This window comes from Pseudopipra pipra, chromosome 5 (assembly GCF_036250125.1).
Source record: "Pseudopipra pipra isolate bDixPip1 chromosome 5, bDixPip1.hap1, whole genome shotgun sequence".
Classification (NCBI taxonomy): Eukaryota; Metazoa; Chordata; class Aves; order Passeriformes; family Pipridae; genus Pseudopipra; species Pseudopipra pipra.
The window spans coordinates 36,670,009-36,696,625 of record NC_087553.1 but is presented as its reverse complement, the minus strand read 5'-3'; the positions used below and the strand labels follow the sequence as shown (position 1 = coordinate 36,696,625).

General features: G+C 36.9%; 1 protein-coding gene across 10 annotated transcripts in view; it reads left to right on the top strand.

The window, feature by feature from the left end:
* NAV3 (neuron navigator 3) overlaps nucleotides 1-26,617 on the top strand; it is a 527,200-nt gene that overhangs the window by 441,155 nt on the left and 59,428 nt on the right. For all 10 annotated transcript variants that reach the window (XM_064655607.1, XM_064655608.1, XM_064655602.1 and 7 more), the window contains 3 exons: nucleotides 18,927-19,065; nucleotides 22,317-22,593; nucleotides 24,704-25,409. In XM_064655607.1, coding sequence (XP_064511677.1) covers nucleotides 18,927-19,065; nucleotides 22,317-22,593; nucleotides 24,704-25,409 — 1,122 coding nt within the window. The remainder of the gene's footprint in view (nucleotides 1-18,926; nucleotides 19,066-22,316; nucleotides 22,594-24,703; nucleotides 25,410-26,617) is intronic.

The following is a 26,617-nucleotide window of genomic DNA, read 5'->3' as shown; positions in this document are numbered from 1 at the left end:
TAATGATTCAACCATACTCTTCTGTCAGAGTATTGAGGGTTGGGTTTTTTTCGCCAGAACTGTTTCTTGAAATAGCATGCTTAAAATAGATGTAATGTAACTGTTCATGAAAAATTTAATCGAGGGTATTTTGTATTGAGATAGTTGGGCTGAGAAATTAGAGATAGAAAAGCCCCATTTTTTTTGATCTAGTCTAATTCTGCACTGTTGCTAAATAATGACATTTGGCTGTCTGTTCCCACTTGAGTATTCTATTTCCCATAGTAACAATGTCATGGTCTGCCCAGAGCATCTTTTTAAACTGCCTCTTCTCACTCCGTTGGGTTTTTATATAGATTTTCTCAAATGCAGTAAAATAAAATACTAAAATAAAAAAATAGCATTAAATAGTAGCAGGCAGGAAATTTAAAGAAATATCTACAAGACAGGAATCAGAAAAGAAGACAGAACACAAAAGGCAAAAAACCAAAGCAAAATAGTATTAGAGTCAGGAGTCAAAGGAAACAAGACTATAGTCTGAGATCAATAAAAACAATAATATAAAGATCACAATGACTAAGAAAAGTAATAGATTTTGTAATCTTACTAATAGTGAATTAGAAAAGAGGTTTTTATCAGACAGTAATGTTTGTGTGCATTTTGATAAAGTATTCCACTGATTTTCTGTAAGGGAACAGTTGGTTATGAAGATATGATTAGCACTTAGTAACAACAGCAGAGAGAAATGTTCCATGATAACTGTATAATCTGATATATCTGGTCAAAAACATCCTGGCATTTTGAAAGGAAAACAGGGAAACACTTTAAAATGATGCTCAGTGAATTCTTGAAGGCAGAGAGATAATATCAGTTAATTTGAAAAGTTAAATGGAGAACCACACCGTAGGAATACAACACACAGGGAATCAAGAATTCATTGTTTAGTAATCCTGATGCTTTATGCAATATATTCAAGCATATATTGTTTATATAATCCTCACATGTGAAGAAGACCATGCTATATTTGCAAACAGCCAAGATGTGATGAAACAGAACATGCCAGGCATATTCCTGCTTTTCTATAGTGCTACTCCCTTGCATTTGCTATAGATTTTTGGAAAAAGCTATTTCATAAAGCTTTCAATACCCCCTCTCACTGATATTGATTTCTGCTATAAAATAACAGAGGCCTCCCAGACCTTCTATGCGAGGACTCAGAAAGAGCTCCCTGTCTAATCAAGGAGAGGAATCTCCTGACCCACTTTGTGGTATTACAGAAGTGTGTGCACACCTATTGAATGCTAACCCCCAGAGCAGGTTGTAATAAGCATTTTGCTAGACAAAATGGTAAACCAAAATCAGATTTAGCCATTTCAAAATTCTTTTCATCAATCAAATATCTGATTAACAAATTAAATTAAAGCAATTCACAGTAAACTGATTGGGAAAAAAGTGACAATGAAGTTAGGTTAAATAATTCAAATTAGAAGAAAATAGATATTTTTTCAGAATGCTGTTTTCAGGTTCCATTTCTCTGCAGGCACTTTCTTGGAAATAACTGCAGCCACATCTTTAAAATCTTTTCTTTTAATCAATATTTTTTACAGCAGTTGAGATTAGGTTATTCATTGTAGTGACAACAATGTCGATGAACTCATTTGGCCTTAATGATTTGATTCTGACAGCAGCTGCTAATTCTGCTTACCACAATGCCTAACGTTTTGTATGAAGGTTAAAGATAGAAGTGGTTCCTGGGATGGCTGACAGGGTGGATTAGTGCTGCTGAGCCCCATAGGAAAAGGTCACTGCTGCAGTACACAAGGGAGGGTTGTCACTGGGGGAGGTGAGGTCACAACTAGCCTACAAAAAGACCTTTGGGCTTGGGTAAATGAGGCACTGGCAGGTGTAAGTAGGATTTGGTTATTGTCTCCTGTTTATCTTTGCCTACCAACACCAGCCCTGGCTTCTAATCACTCCTGCCAGGCAGCTGTCATGTCGATGGGACTGTCAGCTCTTCTCCCTTCTTCTCTCTGCTCCCAGTATTATTTGTTTGTGATGTTTCCAAATAGAACATCTTGAGCAAGCATAGAACTGCTGGATGAGCAAAGGAAAGTAAAAGATCTTTTTCTACTGACAGAGGTTTTTAAGCTATGGAAAGCTCCTTTAGGTTTTTAATTTATTTTTAAAGTTGCATACAGTATTCTGCTCTTATCTATGTCTCACTGAGAAGTCATGTTGAATCCTAATAACTTTTATGTCCCATTTAAATGGGAGTAACTGAAGATCTCATTACTTCACATGATTAGTCATTGGGGTGTAGGTTCTCTACAGATTGATGGAACAGTGTAGCATATAGTGGCCTTAGGAGGCAATTTCTCAGTTGCACAAGGTAATATTGGCTTTGAAATATGACTTGCTAGAAAAACGATGGCTCAGCAGTTCACCCTGAAGTGTCACACCATTTCAAAGACTAGTCTTTCACAGTGCTGCATGCTGTGAATTTACTGGACTGTACGTTGAAGTCTACATACACAATAAGAACTCAGCAGTGCAAGAGAAAGTGGAATTTTGCAAAATGACACCTGAATTATAACAAATAAGAAGTAATTGCCAGCTTTTGATTTGTATTTACTAGCAGCTGGGTTACCAAGCCTCAAACATAGTGGGATGAAGGGTACTGTCTGAATTTGATGAGCTGATGGTCTGGTCTCACTTAAGATGACTAATTTTTTTCAATACTATACTAGGTTTCTTCATTTGGGATACATTTTTTCTTACACCAACTCCATGCTATGTTCTCTTTTCAGTCATTCACAGGGTTCAGATTTTGGGGTTTTTACTGGCTCTGTATACTCCAGTTATAATGCCATACACTGAAATGTAAAAGTAATTTTCTTATTGTTAGGAGAGCAATTGCAGATCACAATAGATGTTCCTTCCCAGTACCAAAAGCTAGACTTCAGTGTGGAGGGTAACCTGTTAAAAGACACGTCACAAATTTCCACTGATTTTAATGAAATTGCAGAGAGAAGATGTAATCTTGAAAAGGTAATTTAGTGTTTCTACTTGTTTGTCACCCAGTCTCTCTCTTAGGACATATTACAAAATGCAGAGGAAACCAAATGGCTAGTTTGAAGATCTGTGAGGTAGTGAATTTAGATTTGGAACATGAATATTCATCAGATCTTGCTCTCCTAAAATAATTGTCAAGCACAACCTTTCTTTGAGGAAAGCTGTCAAGTTTGACGTACTGTGCGTTCAGAACCTGACTTAGAAATTATTAACTTTGAAATGGAAGAATCTTTTCAAGCAGCATTAAACAGGGCATTCTAGCAGTTTCTCATTAAATTTTCCTCAGTATTTGTAAAGTTCATTGATTTTGGAGAAATAAAAAGCAGCAGTGTATAATAGATAAAGGTTTAGTACTCAGGAGTAAACCAACTCCTCCCCCTTCAAAATTTAAAAATAAAAAAAGGCCAAGAAATTAATTCAGATAATTTAACATGGGAAATTAATCTGTTTCATATCTGGGAGTAACAGATGGAAACAAAGAAGCAATAGACCTTCCTGCTTTCCCTGCTCAGATCCATTAATTGCTATAATTTTAGGCAGACTGTCTCTCAACAGATTGAAGGGTGTGCAATAGCTGGGAAAATCAGGCCATTAGATGGTGTCCTTAACTGCTTAAGTGTCACAGTTTAGATGTCTACAGGTGAGAATTTTGATCTCTACCCAAATCCTACATGTCATAAAGAAAAATTGATATTACATAATATCAAGAAATTTGTATTTTGAGTCACTCAGAAGTAAGTGCTGAAAATCCTCTATGTTATGGTTTAATAACAAAAGAAATGTCATTTCTCTAAGGGAAAGTCCTAGGAAAATGCTAATACTAGGGAAAGGATGCTTAGGGATCACTTATACCTTAGAACATAAAGGGTTGCTTTTTTTAAACTCTAATATAAAAAAAATGTATCTTTGCATTATCTTTATGAATTTCTAATTCCCTTTAAAAGGCTAGCTAGGATCAGGTATTTAATCATGGGCTGCTTTATGAAATATATTTCACTGTTTTCAATGTCACTTTTCAATTTAATTTAAATTTGTCGAGCTGGTTTATAGCTCAGTTTGTTTCATTTTTTCCCCAGGAGACTTCTGCTTTTGTGAGTGTCCCAAGTAAGGGATTTTAAAAGAAATTACTTTCAGTAATAAAACTATAAATAAAATAATGAATGTTTCCTTCAGACAAACTCTGATAGAAGTTTATGCGTCATAAAAACCAAGCAAACAAAAAGCCAAAAAATTGTTAGAAAAACCTAAACTGAATTACTTGATAAGACAAAAGAATAATAAACAGAGAATTGAATATCAGTAGATGTCAGTTGTTTGGGGTTTTTTTTAACAAATAAGTATCTTAACTTCTACTGACAGACTATTTTAATACTGGAAAGAAAGAAAAATATAATGAGATGGACTCACATGCTGCACAATCTACAAGAGAGCCCTCAATTGCTTGTTTATTTTTCAAGGTTGCACACTCCAGCATGCCCAAGTGTAAGCCATCACATTTGACAGATTTGAGTACGACCAGAGGCCTGAACCAGCAGCTTGTCATGTTCAACTCTGCTAAATACTTTTAATAGCAATGTTACAGCAAAAAAAGTGGAAGTTGAGTACCGTGTCAGTCTTGGGAGACTCCTGGACTTTGCTGTGTTACAGGCAGACCATTCCTGACTCATAGACATATTTTAATAAGAGGAGAGAGAAGTCAAAGTTACAATTTTTTGAAGAAAAAGCTTGAATAAGTGAATGAAAATCCATTAGAGTCTTCCTGTTTGTCATAAGAAGGAATCCTGTGATGTTTTCTGTAATTATCTGTAACAAATAGATTCTCTTTTCTGTATGTGGGAGCACCTTCCAAGAGCTGGCCAAGTCATGGTCAAGTTGGTTTGCAGATGACTGTAGCTGGCTTCCGACTTGAGCTTTGGTTTGGGACTCCTGTTTTTACTCTTCACAAGCATTAATTACAGTACATTTTGGCTCAATGCCTTAATTTCTGGAGAATTAATACGAGCAAAAAACTAGTGTGTGCTTAAGTACATGTATCAGGTACCTCAGCAGGGAAAGAGAAGTAATACCAAGGGAGGGGAAGACCACACACAGTTCTTCACTGCTGAACACAGAGTACCCTATGGTCACTTTTCTTTCAAACAGTGTGTATATAGTCTTTATAATAAACATTTTTAATGTAGTTATTAATAGTGAATCTTTAACTCATGTAACTATCACATTTATAACAATAATCTTTATTTAAGTATCTCACGATCAGAACATTAGAATGGTGTTATTTGAATACAACATGAAGTTTACATGAATTTCTGTTAGATGCAAGGCAGTGTTAGAGATGTCGACTGAAAATCAGAGATTTGAATGAAGGGTAAGAGAGCAAGCATCCTTATTATCACAGTGAGTTAGCAAAAAGTGAAGCAAGGTCAGAGGTCCTCTGACTGTTCTCTCTGGTGTTCTCCTCCTTTGGAAATAGCCTCAAAAGGTAGCAAGGCAATGAAGAATTCCCTCTAAGGTACTGCTGCTCCTTTGCCTTTGCGATGACTGAAGCAATATAGTCAAGAAAAGGGAATAATGTTTTTTGCAGAAGTTTCTTCCGTGCTGCTCCAAAGGAAAATGGTAGTCTTCATTAATTTCTTTGCAACTTTATACCTATATAAAAGGTTACTTCTCTCATAGTTGGTCCTATCTGTTATGTTTTGGCACAATAATCTTGATTGTTACTCAATATAAGGTACTATTCCTTTACTCCAATTTTAGTTCTTCAAAACCATTTTAGGACATTTTGTGATTTGTATTTATGCCAGTAATCCTGTACCTTTCCTGAAAATTGAAATTTTGGGTGCATTAGATATGGAAATGAAGACTTTTTAGAAGGAAGAGAGCCATACCTATTATAAGCATTAATTATTTGTAGAAGAGCTAGGATCAGTACTACTCCATACTGTATGTGCTGGGAACTTTCAGAGGTAAATTTACACTCAAATTTTCAGCCTACCATATCTTGTTCTCACTATTGCAAGACCCTCTGCTCTTTAATTTCTTCTGTTTCTGATAATTTTTGTGGTCTGTCAGAGAGCAAAGATTATCTGAATTTTAGGTTTAGTGAGAGAGAACAGGACAATTTCAGGTAAAAAGTAAGTACACAAAATACTTGAATAATGTAAAGGCATACTTTGCTAGAATTGCAGATGAGGATTTTTGCTGCAGGCCCTGTGCTGCTGTCTGTAGTGCCCTTTGTCTGGCTGTATGTGTCTAGGGTAGAGACAATGCAGCAATTCAGTTGTCTAAACTCTCTACTCCCTGCATAATGTCTAGAGCTCTGACCTTTGTAGGTGACATCTGCCCTTTTTTTCATGCAGGATTTGTGCTTGGTATCCCTCTCCACTGCAATCCATCCTATTTCCACAATCTTTTGCTGTCCAGTTTTTTATTGCCCTTCTTGCAACCTAATGCTTTCTGTAACGTTGCAGATGAGAATTTTAGTTCTCAGTTCTTTTAGCAAGTGGTAAAGAGGTTTCTAGCCCCTTCTTTTCTCTTTCCAGATGAACTACAGGCTTAATGCCTATCCATTATGGTGTTTTGTTTTTTTTTTTCATGTAGAAAAACTGAATTGAAAGCAGTGTGGATGCATTCTTTCTTTTTTTTCTTGATAATTTTAGATTCACTTCCCCACTTCTATAGCTCATCTGGGGTTGGGGTTTTCTGGGTGGTAAAAATAAATATCAATAAATATCAAGCTTACTTTTTATATTACTAAGGTTAATTAAAAATTCACACAGTTTCAAGGATAAGTTGCACTTAAAATGTGTCTTGCTTGCAAGCCCCATGTGATCATCATTTTGGAGAGATGTTTTTGGAGGCTTTTGTCACTGGCCTTCACCACTTCTTCTTTGATCCTAGCACAAAATTCTTGGTGTTGACCTCAGTGTGCTTCCCAGTCACCCAGAACCCATGACAAATGGCCAGAACTAAATTCCTGAAACTCTTGATAGATTCTGATATGTTAGGGGAGTAAATCCACTCAGGCAGTTATTTATTTTCCTGCAGGGAGACCAGGCATTGTTTTTCTCCTACTGAAGATGCTTACAGGCTGAAATGGGTCCCCTTTTTAAAAGCTGCCATCCACACCATGCCAAGCTGTGTCAAGAGTTTCTTGGATCCACGAGCACCATTTTTCTCTTTCAGTCAATCTGGCAATTTCAGTACTTTCATCCACTGGAAAGAGAGAACTCATAGTGAGATACATTAGTGCTGCCACATTTTCAGCTGATAGGGGTGCTTTTAATGTACTGTTTCTCTGAAATTTGAGCTAAAAACAGCCAAGGGAACTATTCTGTTGCCCAGCAGACAGACTACAACTTTCTAAAGACTTTATGTTTTTCTTTTTTTGAAGAAAGCTGTTTACAAAACAGAGGGTACCAATACCTCCAGGAAACATCTGTCACTGGGCTAGGAAGAATACCAAAAAGTTTAGGATACATAAAAATTAGTTATTGTTTTTCATTGCATATCTTTACAGATTTGATCAAAATATGTCATTCATTTTGACAGGAATTTCTCATATTTTGGCTGTGGTTTTGCAATAAATTATGAGTGAATTTTTTTTTTTAGTTTGTCACAAGAGAAATTTGAATTTATTGTATTTAAGAAAAAAGAAATGATCTTTTAAAATTTTGTTTCCATTTTATGTTATCCTTTATTATTTTATTATATAAACATTTTTTCATATGACTAGCATATGGTATAATATTTCATTGAAGATGCTTCAATTTAGAAAAAGGTAGTTTTGTTCAGTATTAAGTAGAGTTTTCCACAATGATTTGAAATGTCAAATAAATTAAATAGAAACATCTGAAAATTAAGATACAAAAAAGAACATTTATAGTGTACTATTACACCTTTTTTCTCAGTGCTAGAAAGTTATTTCTGATTTTAATATGACAATGTAAGTATAGGTCGACTGAAATTTAAAATTTACTTCCTAAGTTATTCCAGTTTTTGAGCAAATCATTATTTTTTAATATTGCAAGATATTTTGTTTTCTATTTAAAAAATTAATATATTGTCAAATATATTTTATTTGAAAATTTCCAGCTAGCTTTATATCCTCATAGCTCCGTCATAGTTTGCCCTGTCATAGTCCAGAAACCTGAGCAATTATTGTGCCTACAACTTACTCCTACAACACCTCTCTTCTCCAGATTTCTAAAAGTTGTGTAAGAATTAGGTTGAAACCTCAAGTAATAGTTCCATAAGTGAGCTCCTACCATCATTGGCAAGATGATAAACACATGGTACAGTGACTTTTTAAGAGATTTTGGGACCAACAAAGATTGGTACCACTGGCATATGGAATAACAAATATGTTTGAAAATTTCTGGCATCAATGACAGTTGGGATCTCTGAGCACAATTAAATTACCATTACTATCAATGATTGCTGTTAATGACCATGTGAAAAGTAGCAATGTAACATAAGGTGCAAATGAATAGCATTTAGATTTGCTGCAAAAGTCTGGCACAGGTTAGGATTAAAGATAACATTAAACCCTTCAAACAGAATTTATAATGTCAATAATCTAATCAGCAAGTTAGCTCTGTAATGTAGAGCAAGAAAATGCTGAACATTTGAGGAATTATAAAAAAATGTCAAATATCAAATAAGTGCTTGCATAGTCTCTGCAAATAAGTTTGGTTCTGAAATCCATGTTTTCTAAACTTAGCAAACTGACCTTCATGGGTGAAAAAGCTAGAAGGAATTAAAAATCATAAAATCTCCAAATCTCAAGCTTGAATAAAAATGTTCCATGATCAGGGCATAAAGATATGCCTAAACTGCATTAAACTTTTTTTTGCCTTTTTTTAAGCAATCTGATTTTATTTAGAGAGTCTTGAATGTCTGATATATTTAATTCATATTGCACATTCCCTCTCAGAGATCCTTCTGCTTTACCCCTGTCTTTTATGACTGTGTATTTGCTTGAGAGTTATGGAATATGATTTTTAGTGCTTTAAGTTTTCTGAGAATTTTTATTTAAATCAGCCAGTTTTACACAGGCAGTGGTAATGAGCAAGCCCCTGAAGGGCAGATGCACAGACAGGATGAGTATTGAAGCCTTTAGTCCTTACTAAATGATGCTAAAAATCAGGTCATGTACAGGCAGGACAAAGTCCCTTCCTACTTTCTACTAAAGCAGGAAAGACCTGGGTCTTTACTCAGCAAAATCTGGGAAAGAAGCAAGATGTGTGAGAGACAATCCTGGCAAACAAAACAAGAGAAGAAACAGCTTTGTGTTCCGCTTAACTTGTCCTTTACCAGACAGGTTGTTGTCGTGTTGTTGACTACAAGCAAGTAATCCTATTAGGCTTCAGGTAAAAGGCTTAGCTTGTTATCTGAAAATATTTGTGTGGATCAAGCTTTCAAAGAGTTTCAAGGGGAAGATTTTTATTAAGAAGCCATTTAGGCATTGAACTAGCACCTTTTCCCACAGTCACAACTTACTGCTAAACTCAACAAACTAGCACCTCATCTTGAGACCTACATGGAAAAAATACTTTGTCCAAGGGTATGCGGGAGGAAGCCCATTGCTTCCAGTACTTCCCAGATTAAGCTCATCATACACTTCCAGAGACACTGCGTTTCTGCCAGTGCTCATGAGTTCAGGGGGGCGTCCCACACCTGGCATCCTCTTCTTGCTCCTTGGAAGGCAGTGCAAGGCTGCCAGCCCTGGGTCCATGTCGTAGTAAGGTTATCATGGAGTGCTGCACCGGAAGACAAAGATAGGAGGTGTCCCATCCTATGTTGTTGCTTTCAGCCTACAATTGTAAAAGATGATTAAAAAAAAGCCGAGTGAAATTACAAATTAAATATAATAATTTTGGTTTAGTCTTTACCTACCACATCTTTTCATCTTAAGCAAATGACAATATGGGGTAACAAATATTGCTCAAAGACAAAACCAACTCCAAACCTTGCTTTACCACAACAACAAAGCTGTATAAACCTTCTGGATTTAAATCTTGCTATTTCATGGAGGTTTATAGGATGAGTATCATGAGCAGAATGAAGACAGTCTTACTTATCATTCTGCTAACATAGTCATGTACACTGTTTTTTTCAGATTGAGTTTGATCAGTTGCACGTAGGAAAAATAAATATCTGCTTCTGCACATAAGCAAAAATGGGACAGTAGTTCTGGCAACAAATATTCTTAAGCATGAGAGGCAGTACACAACAGAGGACGCTAACAGTAAATCAGGATTTTGACATCAGGCAAATAATTACTGGGAATAGTTCTCCTCTGAAGACTTATCAGGAGGATTTATTTGGTTTCTTAATATACTGTAGAGACAAGGTTGAGTAAAAAGATCTGATATTTCAATACCTCCCTCACAGCCGAAGCTCTTGACTGGCAGTTTGCAAAGGTGAATGGCAAATTCTGCTTATCTCAGGGTGTTTATGGTGCTGGTTTCAATATTAATTTCCTTCAAATACAAATATGGATACCATGAGATATTTCTTTATGCTTGTGGGATCTCATTTCTGTTTTCACTTGTGGGGATGTGAATTGGCCATATGCAAAGTGAAGAATGAAATTTTTGCTTCTTAAAATGATGAGGTAACAAGGTGTTATAGATATATAAGGCTTTATATTGCTTTTTATCTTCTAAAGAACTGCATTGTCAGTTCGTATTTGGTCCATTCAACTTATTTTAATTAACTTGTCTGAGTCTGCATTTGAAAAATTTAAGCATCTCTTGGATCCAGTGTGTAGAAAATTTAACAAACAGCAGCAGGAAGATAATTCCTCCAAAAGATTTTCTCCCTTGGCTTGTTATGATATTGTCAACAGCTCTTGATGGAATTACTTCCTTACATCTTGTTTTAGTCCATGGACTGCTTAATATATAATTAAATATAGATGTTGTGTGTCTGCCTCGTGTAAAAAAAACCCTGTACTTTACAGAAATAAAATATCTTCCTTGTTGGATATTTATAGTTTTATTCAAGTAACACTTGCCTAAATTCCATTTTGCAAAATTTCTTCTGATTCTTGATACATTCTATTATGAATTTAGAGCTAGTTAATGACTTTCTGCTGCCCCTATCATGTCAGATTAAGTGTTGTATTCATAAATAAGTAGAAACCAGAAGGGGTTCTTATTCAGATCCTGAGGTATGGGTGTGCAGTTTTACAAGGTATGTATAATTATCTCAAGGAATGTAAATCTTCCATCAGTTCCTTTTTTTATCCTTGCAGGCACTGGAACTAAATTATTTCTTAAAGCTTGGAAGAATATGGAAATTCACTGACCTTGCAAAAATGCATTTTGCTCTAATTGTGCTCTTGGGCTAGCAGTAATTTCTGTAGTAGGATATAATTTTCTAATTGGATCATCTTATAAAAAAATTTCCAACATGAAATAAAAAATCCTTCCAAAGTGATACTACATGAAAGCAGATGCATAAATGCATTTCTATTCTTTTTAATTGTAAACAATTTTCCTTACAATATGCTGAGTGCATCCATTTTGAAATGTGCATGATTTTCTATCATGATTTTCTATCATGATTTTCTATCTATCATGATTTTCTATCTTCAAATTAATTCAGGATTAATGCTTCAAAGGTTGCCTTGTTTGGGTATGACAGGTAATGCATTACACTTGCTGAGGAAAAAGGGGTGAAGTGGGAGTCGAACTGGCTATGTTTTCATTTAACTATGAGCATAGAATAGCTATAATGAAATTTAAAGCTCCTGCAAGTTTCTGGTTTGATTCAGGACCTGGGCTTTGGCTCTCACAGTCTGTGGAATGAAGCAAAGTATTGATTTTATGAACTCTGTGCCATCTTGAATCTGCCCGTGAAGGGTCAGTGTGGCTGTTTCATGAATAATGAGCAGCTGAGATCACAGTAGAAGATTTAAAAAGGATTAATTTATGTGGAATTGAACTTTGAAGGAGAAACTTTGCCAGCTGATATATTGGCAACTCAGTTAGTGAGGAGTTGCTTTAAGTAAAACCGTCCAATTATTTTCTCATCTTTTCATCTTAATAAGCTAAGAGATCATTTCAGTCCTCAAAAGTCAATTAGAGGAGTAACTATAAAGTCTTTATATTAGGCTGAATTCTGCCTTACTCTCCTGAGACATGACCTGAAATATGGGTGTTAGAGAGGAGAGTTCATGAGCAGCCTGGGGTGCATGTTAATATTCACTTTACTGGCGTGCTGTAGAGAAGCAATGTCCACCTCCATGGAGTGTGTTGTGGAGGCTGATTTTGCAGTGTGTTCCCTGTTTTGTGAATTTTATGTGTGTAGAACTAGCTTAAGCACTGACTGATGGTCCAGGAGTTCCATCTTCCATTTGCAGGGTTTAACTTGTATGAATATAGTAAGTAAAGGTGTACTAAGTTCAAGCTTTCTACTGTGGGCATATAGTTTAAGTCCTTTACTTTGCTGTTGTCTCTCCAGTCTTTCCTGCTTATGCTTTGGATGTACCTGCCTTTGTTTGTTAACTACCTAGGTGATTAAATGCCAGCATTTGATTTCCTCACTCCTATTTAATGTAAATGCCTTGCACATCACTGACACAAATTGTGTTACACCCCAGGTAACCATTCACCTCACAGGTGGCTAAATTTAGGGATTTTGTATTTTTAGTGCACTGTAGGGTAATTGAGGGTGTCCCAGTCCTAGCCACTGCAGTAGACTAATATACGTACGTCTCATTTGGAAACCATGGAAGGAGGTTATACTAATCAAAGAAATTGCTGGTGTTTCTCATACCTCTGCTGCTTCTATGAAAAATTGTTAGACAACATCCATAGGCTCTAAGAGAGAGACAGGGAGACCTGCATCATCTCTGGATTCATTGACATAAAACAAACAGCTGTGTGCAGCCAGAGAAAGGGATAACACGTCACAGCTCACCATTGATCTGCTCTTAGTATAGATTTGTATATCCTCAAACACACATTCAGAAGTCAAGTTTCTGTTTAGCCCTGAATGTTATTCTTTTTTCATTATCTCAGTTGTCTCATTTGTCCTCTAAAACCATTCCACCTAGCAGCAGAAACACATTTGGGCACTGCCTTGCATGTACCTACCATGGCAATGAATGCTTTAGAGGTGTTTAAAAGGGTTTTCAAAATTTGAAGGCTCAAACTTGCTGTAAAATGTCAATAAAGGTTGTTTCGCTAAATGTGTTCAGATTCCTAAATCCCAAATCCATACACAAGTCCCTGGAGATTGTGAGTTCCGCTGTTCCACTGGCATTAGCAAGAAGGTGACTAAGGAATGTGACTAAGGATTTATAATTTCTAAGTAAGACACACAGGGATGTGTGTCTACTGCTGTGGTCTAAAGCCCTTCATGTGCAATACAAAGCTGTGACAAAGTGCTATTTTCATTCAGTTACAAACCTCTCTAGATAGAACAGTTATTCTGATTAAATGAATACTTTCAGAGGAAAGGTTTTGGTTTTGTTTTCTATTTTGAAAGCTGTAGATCCTGCTTCTGCTTACAAAAATGGGTAATGAACAAAAAAAAATGCCATCAAATGGTCAAAATGCCAGAGGCTAGATGCATTGAAAGAACCATAATTTTCCAGAATCCTTGATAGCACATTGATTGGCATCTTGCTGCCTTCATATGTCTGATGACCTACTTGTGAAAAGCTTTTTCGTTTGCATACTTAGGCCACTTCGGCTGGAGGTGTGCTCAAAAATTAATGAAGTATGCCAATGTTGAAACAAATCCCAAGAATCAGCTCAGCTTATCAGTATGATGGACTTCAGTGAGCTGACGAGTTTAAGGGCTCATAGGAAAATGCTGGAAGTAGAAACAGAAAGGAGGGAAGGAGCAATGATTGTGGTTGGGTGCTCTGTCATGTCTTGTCTGCAATTAGACCACTTTTTTATAATCTTTGTTCAGCTCTACATACTGATGTTAAGTACTGGATATTTTGACTTTAGACACCTTGCTATTTCCAGAACAACTATGTGGTAGGGAGGTCAATGAGAGGATTATTATGAGATCTTTTCAGTACAAGCATACACTAATGAAAGCGAGACAAAGAGTGACAGTGGAAACTAACCAATTGTGTAGATAGCAAGTTCTGCACTTCTCAACTTTATGGAGTATTTGACATGATCAAGGAGTCGAAACTTTGCTTGAAGCATTTGGAGCAATTTGTGGAGCTCTAGGATGTGTACAATATTCATAGCCACCTTCCTGATTATGGACAATGTGGAAGTCTTCTCCAGCAGAAGTATTATTACTGGGCAAAGTCAGAGAGCATGAGGTGTGTTTTTGGATGAAGGCTGTAGGACAGTGATCATCAATCTAACCAGGGTATGGGAGAGAAGCCACTCTTTGATACCTATCACATGGTTGGGCACACTTGTTCTAGCTCCCAAGGTAGAGGGACATTCCTATTGCTGTACAGCTTCCCTGCTCAGATTCTGTGTGAACAGAACTTAATGAGGTTGCAGAAGCACTCAGAAGTAACAAAAGGGTGGCCTTTGTAACCTTAAGTTAGAGTTCTCGTGCATATATATTTTTGGACAATCATCTTTGGACAATCATGGCTGCTCAACAACATTATTTTTTATAATGTGTAGATTGTGAGTACTCAGTTTTAATGCAGTTAATTTGGCATTTTGTGTATTCCTTGTTATTTATCATAATAATAGCCACTCATTTATCATCTGCCATTTGAAATTTTTTGCATTTAAGATGCTTTCTAGTGCATTGTCTGAATATCCACAGAATCTTTTTTTCAAACTCATTTATGCATGTATTTTGTCCATTTTAGAGATGTAAAGCTGAGGTACAGGAATATTAAGGCCAGAAAAGAGCTGCTGAGTTTTGATGTGCAATTTGAATTGATGGTAACATAAATTGTAAGATATCACTGCAGCTAACTGTGGGTTCAAAGCACACATTTCCATGCATTATATCTTTACAAGTCAAATGCTAAGCTCTAAAGGAAACTAGAAGCTCTTTATTGGTGTCCAACTTATTAAAAAATGTTAAAGCGGTCACCTAATATCTTGCAGGTTGCAGGAAGTTGGGTACACTACGGGCTTCAGTCATGCTTCATATAGTTCCTTTTGTTACAGAACTTTCAACTTCTTTGAAAAATGACAGAAGGCATCTTGCTTTAATGCAAAATTCAGATTCATCCCTAAAGCAGACCTCTTACAAATACTAAATTAATGAAGTGTTTCTAGAGAAAAAATACTATGTGGTTGTGTTATCAAAACCTGTGGTGTTATATTATATTCACAGTGAGAGTAGTGGCTACTGGACTTTGTTCTCTGTTTGCTGATTTGAACCCAGACACAGCAGAATGAGCTGAGCTGCTGAGAAAAAATCTCAGACATATGCAAGCAGTGATTTTGAAGAGAATTATGAATTATCCAGATTTAAGACGATTTCTCTTAGAAATACCAAACTGCATATTCTTAATGTGCAGATTATGGCTTGCTGAATATCAAGGTTCTTCTCTAGATCCTCTTGGTATTCGGAAGTTTCTGAATGAAAAGGTTGCCAGGACTTGTCAAAACAAGGCCCTTTTCTCTTAGCCTCAGTCTCCCAGAAAGCTGAACAGCATTTACTGACATTTTCTTTTAAAGAAATCAACCACAAGACTGACACCAAACAAAAAGAAAAGCAGATTTTGCTAAAGCTGTAAGTAGCTAAAATGCGGTTTTTAAAAGCAAAGTGGTGTCAGGCATTAATAGGCAACAGTACTAACCAAACCTGCCCTAGACTATCTAGGATGTGTGAAAAAGAGAAAAGTAAATGGAAGATAAAATAAAAATGAAAGATGAATCTTAGTATATTAAAAGCCTATATTAAGTCCCTTGGGTACAGTTTGACAATGAATATTGTTTTGTTAAGAGTTAGGAGGAACAAGAACTAAAATTATAGTTTACTGTAGACTCCCAAGAATGGGTATTCAATCTCAAAGTGATGCACATTTAATTTTATCAGATATTCTGTCATGTATTTGCCAGTTTAAAGAATAAATTAATATGAATCATCAAGATTTTTTTCCAAATTGTAAATAAGACATTTTCATTATCCAGAAAATAACTATTTACTTGTCTGATGCTGTCTAGACTTGGGAAAGAGGTCTGTAAGTGTAGAAACAGTGAGAACTGAAAGATAAAAAATTTAGCTGCATAAGCAAGTTAAAACAACTCTGGACAACGCACTAAAGTAAGTACAAACAACAATTTTCATTGCCAAAAGGGTGGTTGGTCTGTTCTGCTGGAGTTTTCAATTTTTACTATGTCTTTTCAAAAGGCTGCTACAAAGCATTAATTCAAGTTGGAATCAGTTTCTCTAATAGTCCTTAGAAATATGCCAGAAGGAAAGAGGGTTTGGATATTCCTGTTTTTTACAGGCATACTGAATATTAGCAAAAATTTTGGTGTATGAAAGCCCCCAAATTTAGAAAACTTCTTGAGAATCTATCATAAGAGAAAAAAATCCAGATAAAAATAGTGATGACTCTGAAAGGTCAGAAGTGGAGGTGTCAAAATAATCTTCTGTATATCTTACAACATGGCCATGAGTATTCCCAGAACCCACTAATAATCCACTGATGAGTGAGGTGTGATAAATGTGAAACACCAGAGAAACCATGATAGAAAGAAAACATGATTATAGTAATTTTTGCCTGAAAACTTCAGCTGTAAAGAATATAGTTATATTTCATGATTCAGCTGAACTATTTAGACTTTAGAAAATGTGAATCTTCTTACAGAGAAGCAGGAGCACAAGATTAAGTACCAAAAATTAAAATAGAATAGAATAACAAACATATATGGAGAAACAGGATGAAATGCTGATCTTGGTCCCTAGGATCTTAGGAAGACTCAGAAAACTGATGGTCAAATATTAGTTGACATGAATGTCATACATTAAAAGGTCATGTTGTTTCTGAAAGTACCTGATATATCTCATTTTGGATCTGCCTTATGATTTTTTATAAATGTATCTTTTGATGAGATAATATTATCTTTTCTAAAACGTAATCATATTTAATATCATTATGTTTTTATCCATCTTTAATGTTCTCAGTCTTAACACTATTCTAAAGGTATATTCTCATGTAGCACACAGCATTTGAATAATGACTTTTTAACATCAATGAAATTATGTATCACATTAGACTGGAAAATACAGAAAGCATAAATGACTAGTGCTTCAGAGATGGTTCTTGGATGAATGTGGACAGCCTATAGTGTATGATATTACAATTTCATTACTAAATCACTTGTGTGTTTATTACCTGTAAATGTAGCAGAAGACATATTTATTTCTAGTCGTTGTACTCAATGGTGGAAAGTGCAGCACTATAATAAACTCTTGCCCTCTGAAATATGTTTATCTTGTCACTGAGCTGGCTTGCTAATGTGATTTTCTACCTTTTGCTAAAGGAAGGTAATGCTTACTGCAGTTGCTGTGATACAGGACTAGTGCACTGAACCTTCTAGTGCATCAGCACACATTTTGTGCCATGCAGTTCACTGTCACTGCTGCTGTCTCCCAAAACCCCAAATGTAAAATAAGGATTCAAGATATTTTCCTTGTTTGCTCTGAATGATTAGTAGTAATAGTACTGAGCTTTAATTTGACTGTGGGATTGGATTTTATTTTTTTCCTAAAAAGCAGCTCATGATGTAGGCTACAGCCAGGATATTATGCATTCTATTGTGTTTTGCACTTTAACAGCATGTATAAACACCTAGCTTTGTCTTTCTAGAAGTTATATGTCTAGAAGAGGCTTTATCGACCCTCTCTAGGAGAGGAAAAGACATAAAGGGACACCTTCAGTGGACAGTTTATCTCACAAACCTGAGACATTTGAAGTCAGGATGAATTACCTCCTAGAGGAGCCTGCTTTTTATACTGGTTAGAGAGGACATCTAAATAGGTTAAATAATATACCTAATTTTTATATAGTTAAAACTATAGGAGATGAATTTCGCCGCAAGTGATGAGGTGATTTTTTTTCAAACTTTTGGCCTGAGAATAATCCAAAAAAGATTAACAGGTGATGTAGCAAAACTGGGAGTATACTGCTGTATGTGGCAATGAGGTAAAAGTTAAAATGAAATGCCATAGAGAAGCAATTCTGTAGAGAAAGGTCTGAGTAACACAGATCAACCTCCCTTCCATACAAAAGCAAAGCTTTTGTAAAAGTTGTTAATGACATTTCTGTAAGAGTAGCCTTTCTCTCATTTGCATCTTCTGCCTCAATCTCCCAAAGCAGAAGAGTTGACAGTCTGTGTTTCTTGAGAAATGTAATGTGTTCTCTGTCAGCTCCAGTGACTGTATTCTCATGGGTTCCTATTTTGATGACATTGCACCCACTGGACAAAGACTGAAGACAAGAAAAATAAAACTTTTGGAAATACTGGCTTCCTTCTGACAGTTAGTCTGCAGAAGAGATACTCCTTTTATTTTTTTTGCAGCCTGGAAATTCATCAGGTGTTTTCCAACCTATTAATAATATTTTGGCTAACAATACCAGATAGGCTTAATAGATTTTCCTGCCAGTGTACTAAATGTGATTGCAATGAAGCATGAAACAACCTGTTTTAATGACTTGCACTTAGACCTGATGTTAATTTTTTTAAAGACAAACTGCATCTTTCATTAATTGAACAAGCAGCCACTTGACTTTAAGAGAATCATTAATTTAAAAGTCTGAAAAATAACATTCATTGTACATTAAGAAGTATTACTGAAAACTTTCTGGTAAATCTCTTGAAGAATAAGTAATCACGTACATTGATTTTGAAATGCTTTCTGCCTATTGACACACAGTATGTAAAGTAGATGTGCTATTTTCTCTGCAGCTGGGATGACAGCAGCTCAGTTAGCAGTGGCCTCAGTGACACTCTTGACAACCTCAGCACAGATGATTTGAATACGACCTCATCTGTCAGCTCCTATTCCAATATAACAGCCTCTTCAAGGAAGAACGCTCATGCCCAGGTAAGTAGCTTTTCATTGCCATTTGTTGCAACACCCCACAAGCATGCAGAATAACAAAGGAAAAATCAACTATTGATGCCTTTGAAACAAATGAAATATTTGTATTTTATAAAGTCCTCTATTACACTTGCATGCCAGAAGCCCACGGATCCCACTGACCCAACCTTGAGCTGTGGGCTGACGTCTGAAATTCCCTGCTCAGAGCGCACACCACTGCTGAAGGTACTGGCTGGCGAGACCCTGCTCTGCCCGCCCTGGGGAGCCTCCATTGATCCGAGCCTCAGGAATTGCCCTGCTGTACCCTAACACAAAAACCCCACAGTATGACTGGGTCTGTGATGGGTGGATTTCTACTCACTTCAACCCATTTGGAGTATCTCTTTCGACAGATAACACAATTTAAAATAAGATATGTTTTTGTCTTTTATGAGCTGAAACATACCAGGGAAGAAATACATAGGCTGTACTGTCCTCCCAGAGGAGCCCACAGAAAGTAGAGTGAAAGTAGAGTTTCTCTTCTCCCCAGTTAGGTCCAGGAATGAAAGTCTCAATGCAAGCTGACAATGCATAGTATCAAAATAGAGTTCTGAGTAGCATACAGCCACAAACTATAGACATAATACACGTGTGTGTGTATGTGTGTGTGTGTCTGTGTGTATGTGTGTGTATATGTAAAGATCTTGTGCAGGGTATCTCAGTGCTTTTTTGCAGCTCCCCTCAAAATTGCAAGTAATGAAAAAGACAATACAGACTGCTAGCAGGACTCGGTTCCCCCCAAAAAAAGAAATAAAACCAGAAAAGTTTGTCCCAGCACAAAAGTATTCTTTGCCATGTCATCTGCTGTTTACAAGCAGGGAACTTCAAGACTGAACACTCACCACAGGAGAAGAGTGGTTGCTTCTGATGATTTGATGTCAAGTATTCAGAACACAAGACTGACATTTCTGATTCCATTTAGTCTCCTACAGGCAGCCAGTGTCTGCAATTCAGAGATCTGTTTTGTAGACATACATTGGAACAGACTTTGTGAGCAGGAGAAAAATACATATTTGTCATTCCCCCAAAACAATAAGGAAATATAGTTACTTTTGGAATGAAAATTACTTTAATCTCCAGCAGGACAGGTATCAGACCAATGTTGTAGTCTTGCAAAGGTATTCACAGAAATGCCAGCATTCTTCAGGCCTTACAATTGCCTTTCCCACACGATCAGGGTCTTCCATGGTTACTAACTGGAGATTAGACTCTTCCCTTTCACATCAACACTGACGGCCAGCTAGTTCTGGCTTGCTTGTTCCAATGCATCATCATCAGGACTGGGACATCTCAGGCTGACTATTTAACTCTTTGTAGGTTTTTGGAGTGATCTCATGTTCTAGCTGCTCTATAAGCCTCTGTTCTATTTGCAGGTTGTTCAGTGATAGACAGAGATGCCACACATGTTCAAATTTTACTTTCATTCCAGAGTTGCTTAATGTTATGAAGACTAGGAACAGACTTTTATCAGGTATGCCTTTACCAGGCAGATTAACCAGAATTCACTGTACTCCATGCTAGCTGGCAATCTCAGTCAGAAGCTGAGATGAACAGAATATGCATTTTGCCAGCTGTTTTCCAGGTATAATACATGCTCATGCAACCCAGAGATCCCTTTCTCAGTCTTTTTAAGTGATTGGAACAGTGAGAGCTGGCTATTGCCTGAGGCAGAAACTGCATATTTTGTTGCTGTTTTCTTATTAAAAGAGGATTAGTCACCATAATGGTGAAGAGAGGCTTTTAGAAAGTATTGTATTGCCATCTTTTGGAAATTATGAAGTTTGCTTTAAAAATGTGTAATTGTGTTTACAGCTATTTGTCAAAAAAGTTCTGGGAGCATGTTGTTACATGTTACACATTGTAACAATAACTGTAATGAAAACTCTTTTCTGAAGACCCTGCAATATTTTTTGTAGATGTTTGCTTGGCCTTTTTTTCCCCACTAATCCTTACCCAAAATCTACGCTGGCTTCTGCAAAGCACATATGAAATTATGGAAATGCAGAGAGCTTTTGCATTTTGCACACCTCAAATGACAAATATGTAAACAGGAACTGATTAATCTGTCGGTCACCTAATCAGTATTAATCCTACTTATGACAACAGTGCCTGGGAAACAGCCACAGAGGGGTCTCTGTGGTGAAGGAGTTGTGACAGCACAGGATTATAAATAGTCCATCCCTGAATGTGATCCACTTTGCAGCCTCTCTTAGGCTGGTGATACCTGAGAGCAGCACCATGTTTTTGCTGTTAAAGAGAGGCAGAGTCAAGCAGGACTGGTGAGATGGTAATGTGCAAATAAGGCTTCAGGCTGAGGTCAGGAGTCTGCAGGAAAACACAGGAGGAAGAGTCACACCGAACAGCCTGTCAGCACAAAGAATGCCAGTCTTGTCAAACACAGAGGGTAGGATCAGTCTCCATTGTTTCTATTTAAACCACTTTCACAGCTTCTACACTGTCTGTTTTGTTGGGCTGCTCCTTGCAGCACTCCCTTCCTTATACATGCCTCAGGGAAAGCAGGTGTCACAGGAGCATTAAGTCCTCATTGGTACATCTTCCACATGGGTCTGAGTTTCAGAGTAAGCGTGAGCCCAGATGGTTGCCTTCACACTGCTCATGGGTAGCACTCACATAAGCCTCTCTGCTGCTCTGCCAGCTGATATAGCTAGAGTGAGTCTCATGTTGGAAACAATTCATTTCTGTGGAGACAGACCAGTAGAATAGCCATCAGCTGTAGCTGAAGATGTTATCCTTGCTCACTGGTGGCAGAGCATACTCTGTGCTGTTGGAGAAATATTCCTAATTCAATCAGTGGAAGGTTTGGATAGGAAAAGGCAGGAAACTAGACTAGCAGTGTGTTTAGGAATTCTCTCATCCAAGCTTTTAGTAAAACCTCCCAGCATAGTGATTCACTTCTGAAATTCAGACAGAGTTGAGAAACAATAGGGTAACACCACTGATGATTAGAGTAAATTATGTTTCACTTCATTAAGATTTATCTGAAGGATAGGGATGAAATCTTTTGAAAATAAAAAAAAAAAAAGAAAATGTCTTCCTCAAAAGGAATGAGGATGCTAATGTTTTCAAAGGAAAGTTTCTGTGGCCCTTGCTGCAAATAAATCAGTATGCTTATTCTTCTGCCCTCCTGTGATTTAAGAAATCAGCAAATAATGAAGATGCCTGAACTGACCATTTCTCATGCAAATCTTTTGTAGCTGAAGACAGATTCAGAGAAGCGCTCAGTTACAGACAGCGAAACTTGGGGCAGCACTGAAGAACTGAAGAAACCAGAGGAAGACTTTGACAGCAGTGTAGACAGCAGTGGCAAGTGGAAAGGCCTTCCCTCAGGGCTGTCTGAAGAGTCAGAGAAGGGGGGCCAGAAAGCATCTGTCTCTATATCACAGACCGGATCTTGGAGAAGAGGTATGACTGCACAAGTAGGAACAACTCAGTCCAGGCACAAAGCAGGAACAAGCGCACTCAAGACCCCAGGTAGGAAACTTCTGTAGTTCAGATTACAGTACTGAAAATCAAAGCTTTATGCTTAGAATCCATCTACAAGTAGTAAGGAATCTTTAGTGTGCTAAAAATAATTGATGGATATTATATATTTGTAATAGACACAAGGAATTGGAAACATATTGATAGTTCCTCCCACAAATGACTGTAAGCCAATATTTTAAAATATACTAAATTGTTCATTTCTATAACTGTTAGTTTGCTGCACTGCATACTAATAATTTATTAATCACACATGAATGCATCCACAACAAAAACTGTGATTGCATTTTGTTGTTCTATCATTTGTGTATGTCAGCTTCTATTAAGGAATACTTAAAAGTATTTTTGGATTCATTTATGCTTTATCCTTGTTCTCTAGAAAACCTTACCTTTGATAATTGAACACATGCATAGAAATGGCCAAATATTAGAAGCTGAGTCAAAAAGATTGAATATTCAAGTGACAATACTCAAAATTATATTTTTAGTTATTTCTGAACTAAAACTGAATTCCCACATTCCAGTTGCTGTGGGTATTCTAGAGACCACTGTTAAGAGATAAAAAAAGTTGTAAAAACATGTCTTTTTACATGCTTTCAGTGCCAGATGCTTTCTTACCTAATTTTGGAAGGCCTCTCAGAAGTAGTAACCACTTCTGCAGTCTAGTTTTGGAGCAAAAACTCCAAAGCTGGTGGAAGAGGCCATCTCATGCTAATCCATCATTTTACTAGGGAAATGTGGATTCTTTGTAGGACATTTTCTGGAGCTTTGTTATATCCTGACAAAATAGTACATAATCACGCTTCAACCCCCAGTTGTAAAGGCAACTAACAAAGATTTCCTCAGAATAAACTCAAATCCTTCATGAACCACTTTTGTTTCTTTGCAATTTAGAACTGCTAAACGTTGGTCAGACTCTGGTCTATAAGATCCCTGAGGAGTATTGCCATGGTTAGTGATCATATGGATACAGAAATTACACCCTTCTAATATCAAGTAAAAATGGATACCAAAAGGTTTACTGCATGCCGGGCTGTTTCCCAGGCCTGTTTAGCTGATGATGAACAGGCAGCCACTGTGCAACACAGAATTGAGACCTTAATTTTTAAAGCATATACTAATGATCTGTATGTTTGCCAGGTCTGATCTGTATCATGGCATGTGTAGCATAAAATGTGCACTGGATAAAAACAGGAGTGGATTTAGTTCTGACTTGCAGGTGTTGCTCTTTGTTACATTTTAGTTTCTTAAGAGAAATTAGGTCACCCACTTCCAAACTTTCCATAATCACTTGAAGAGTAAATTAAAAAAATTATGTGGAGTGAAATGGCATTTTTTATCTATTTGTAAAATAGGAAGAGGGTACTTTCTGTTAAAATAGAACATCTTATGTCAACTTTTCTGAATGTTACAATAACATTACATAGAAATATATGTTATATAGTTATGCGCCTGTTCAAGACTGAAGACAACCTCTCAGAAAATCAAAAATCTTGAGAAGATATCAAGGATATGACAAAGACTATATAATATGTGTAATTGATATTGTTATAAATCAAGAAGGTTCATACCATGATAATGTAATCTCTCCCTGATAATTTCTGTAACAAAAACCAGAACAAACTTATTCATAAGCTAAACAAATGTAATCAGTGAAAACCAAAGAAGTCAATAAGTACCGGTAATTTCTACATGCATAATTAATGTCATACTTTGGGAAGTTTTAATTAGATGCAATGTTTTATTTTCAAGTATTATTTCTTTCATATAGAAATACTATTAACACAAAAAATAAGTCAAATAAAATTCCTTATAGTTCATTCAGGCTAATTCTCTACAACTACGTTCTCCAGCTATATATGAAACTGCAAGTCCTCAGGGGAATTTCAAGCTTTTAATACTTAATGCTTACCTGTAATGTGTCATACCTGCTACTGAAAGCTGATGGGAGACTAAAGGCCAAACTGGTCTGTTTTCTTGGGGCAATTTTTCTATTTCTGTATTTTTTCATTCTGAAATTTTAATCATATAGTGTTGGAATTAGATATTGAGACATTACAGCTTAAACACAAGTGACCTTTTCAAATATACTTTTATTTAGGAAAAACCGATGACGCAAAAGCTTCAGAAAAGGTGAAAATTCCCCTTAAAGGAGCCTCCATACAGCGCTCTCCATCAGATGCAGGAAAAAGCAGTGGTGATGAAGGAAAAAAGCCTCCCTCTGGCATTGGGAGATCAACTGCTACAGGGTCATTTGGATTCAAAAAGTCTGGGTTGGGGTCTTCTGCCATAATCACTACAAGTGGAGCAACCATCACAAGCGGGTCAGCAACTCTAGGAAAAATGCCAAAATCTTCAGCCATTGGTGGGAAGTCCAACGCAGGGAGGAAAACGAGCTTAGATGGCTCCCAAAACCAGGATGACGGCATCCTGCATGTGAGCTCAAAGACAACTCTGCAGTATCGAAGTTTGCCTCGCCCATCAAAATCCAGTGGCAGTGGGATCCCTGGCAGGGGCGGCCACCGCTCCAGCACCAGCAGCATCGACTCCAATGTGAGTAGCAAGTCTGCAGGTGCTGCTGCCACCAAACTGCGAGAGCCAAGCAAGATTGGGTCTGGGCGGTCCAGCCCTGTCACCATCAACCAGACAGACAAGGAGAAAGAGAAAGTGGCTGTGTCCGATTCTGAAAGTGTCTCACTGTCCAGTTCTCCTAAATCCAGCCCAACATCGGCAAGCGCCTCTGGCACACCAGGGCTCAGACAGCCAGGATCCAAATACCCAGATATTGCTTCCCCTACATTTCGAAGGTTAGTACATTTCTATGATTTCCTGAAGTTGCAATATATGAAGCAGATATTTTCAATGTGTTAAAGTACTGTGCAAAAAGCCTTTTTAGGGAATATTTTGTCGCAAACAGAGAATCAAGTACAGAAAAATAAAAGGGTAATATTTTTCATACAACACAATTATTTCTTTAAGATTTAAAGACCTTCCCAGACCTGAAATGGCTGCTACTTGATCTTTAGGTACATTGCCCTAACAACAGTTCGAAGCCTAGAAGTTGGGCTCAACGATCCTTATGGGTCCCTTCCAACTCAAGATATTCTATGATTTTATGTTCAGCCACATGAGAAGTTCCCTCTCAAAACTCTGGTAAACCCCCAAAGGGAAGAAGGACACTGTGTTCAGGCACATTCTATTACTGGAACAGGCAATGTAATATTCTGGATGGAGAACTGAAGAGCTCTTTAAATTATAAAGATCTAGATTCGCTTTCACATTGTTGGCAGCTCCAGCTACAAACATTTCATTATCTTAGCAGCTTTGTTACATCTTTCGTCACAAACATTGGCAAGGCTAAATTTCGATTGGAAATGCCCTATTGTAGCATTTCTGGAAGTATAAATATGGATGGAGTGTAAATTGGGATGGAGCCCTTGCACTGCTGGAGAAAAAGCCAATAGTGCCCTCTTGTGCCTAATTACCAAAACAGCATCTCCAGGATGCTGGGGATCTGCAGCTGAGTATTGTGGGCTTGGTAATATGGAAAATGGATTCTTTTGTTATTAGACATGCTTACTTTACATCATGATAGGTTTTGTATTTATTTACTATTTATCTATGAGCTGTGCCTTAATATTTTAAGGTGCTTAAAATATTTCCAGAAATACATTAATACATCACATGACATTTTAGTTCAAGTTTAGAGGATTTGCAATTTATTTTTCCATCATCACTGTAGAATTTTCTTCTTTAGAATTACTGGAGGAAATTATGTGAAATCCACTTCTGTCATTACTGCCCTTGGAGACAAACTGAGCCCATCTAGCCATAGTGCAGTTTATTTTGTCTGAGTGGTTACTACGTGACTGATGACTGCATGACCATCTGTGCAACAGAACAACAAGAGGGAAATTTTGCACAAATAATTCGATGTTTATTAAACTATGAAGGATTTTGCAAGTGTTTGTCGCAATCATCTTAGCAGATTTGAGAAGTGAGAGGTTTAAAAGCT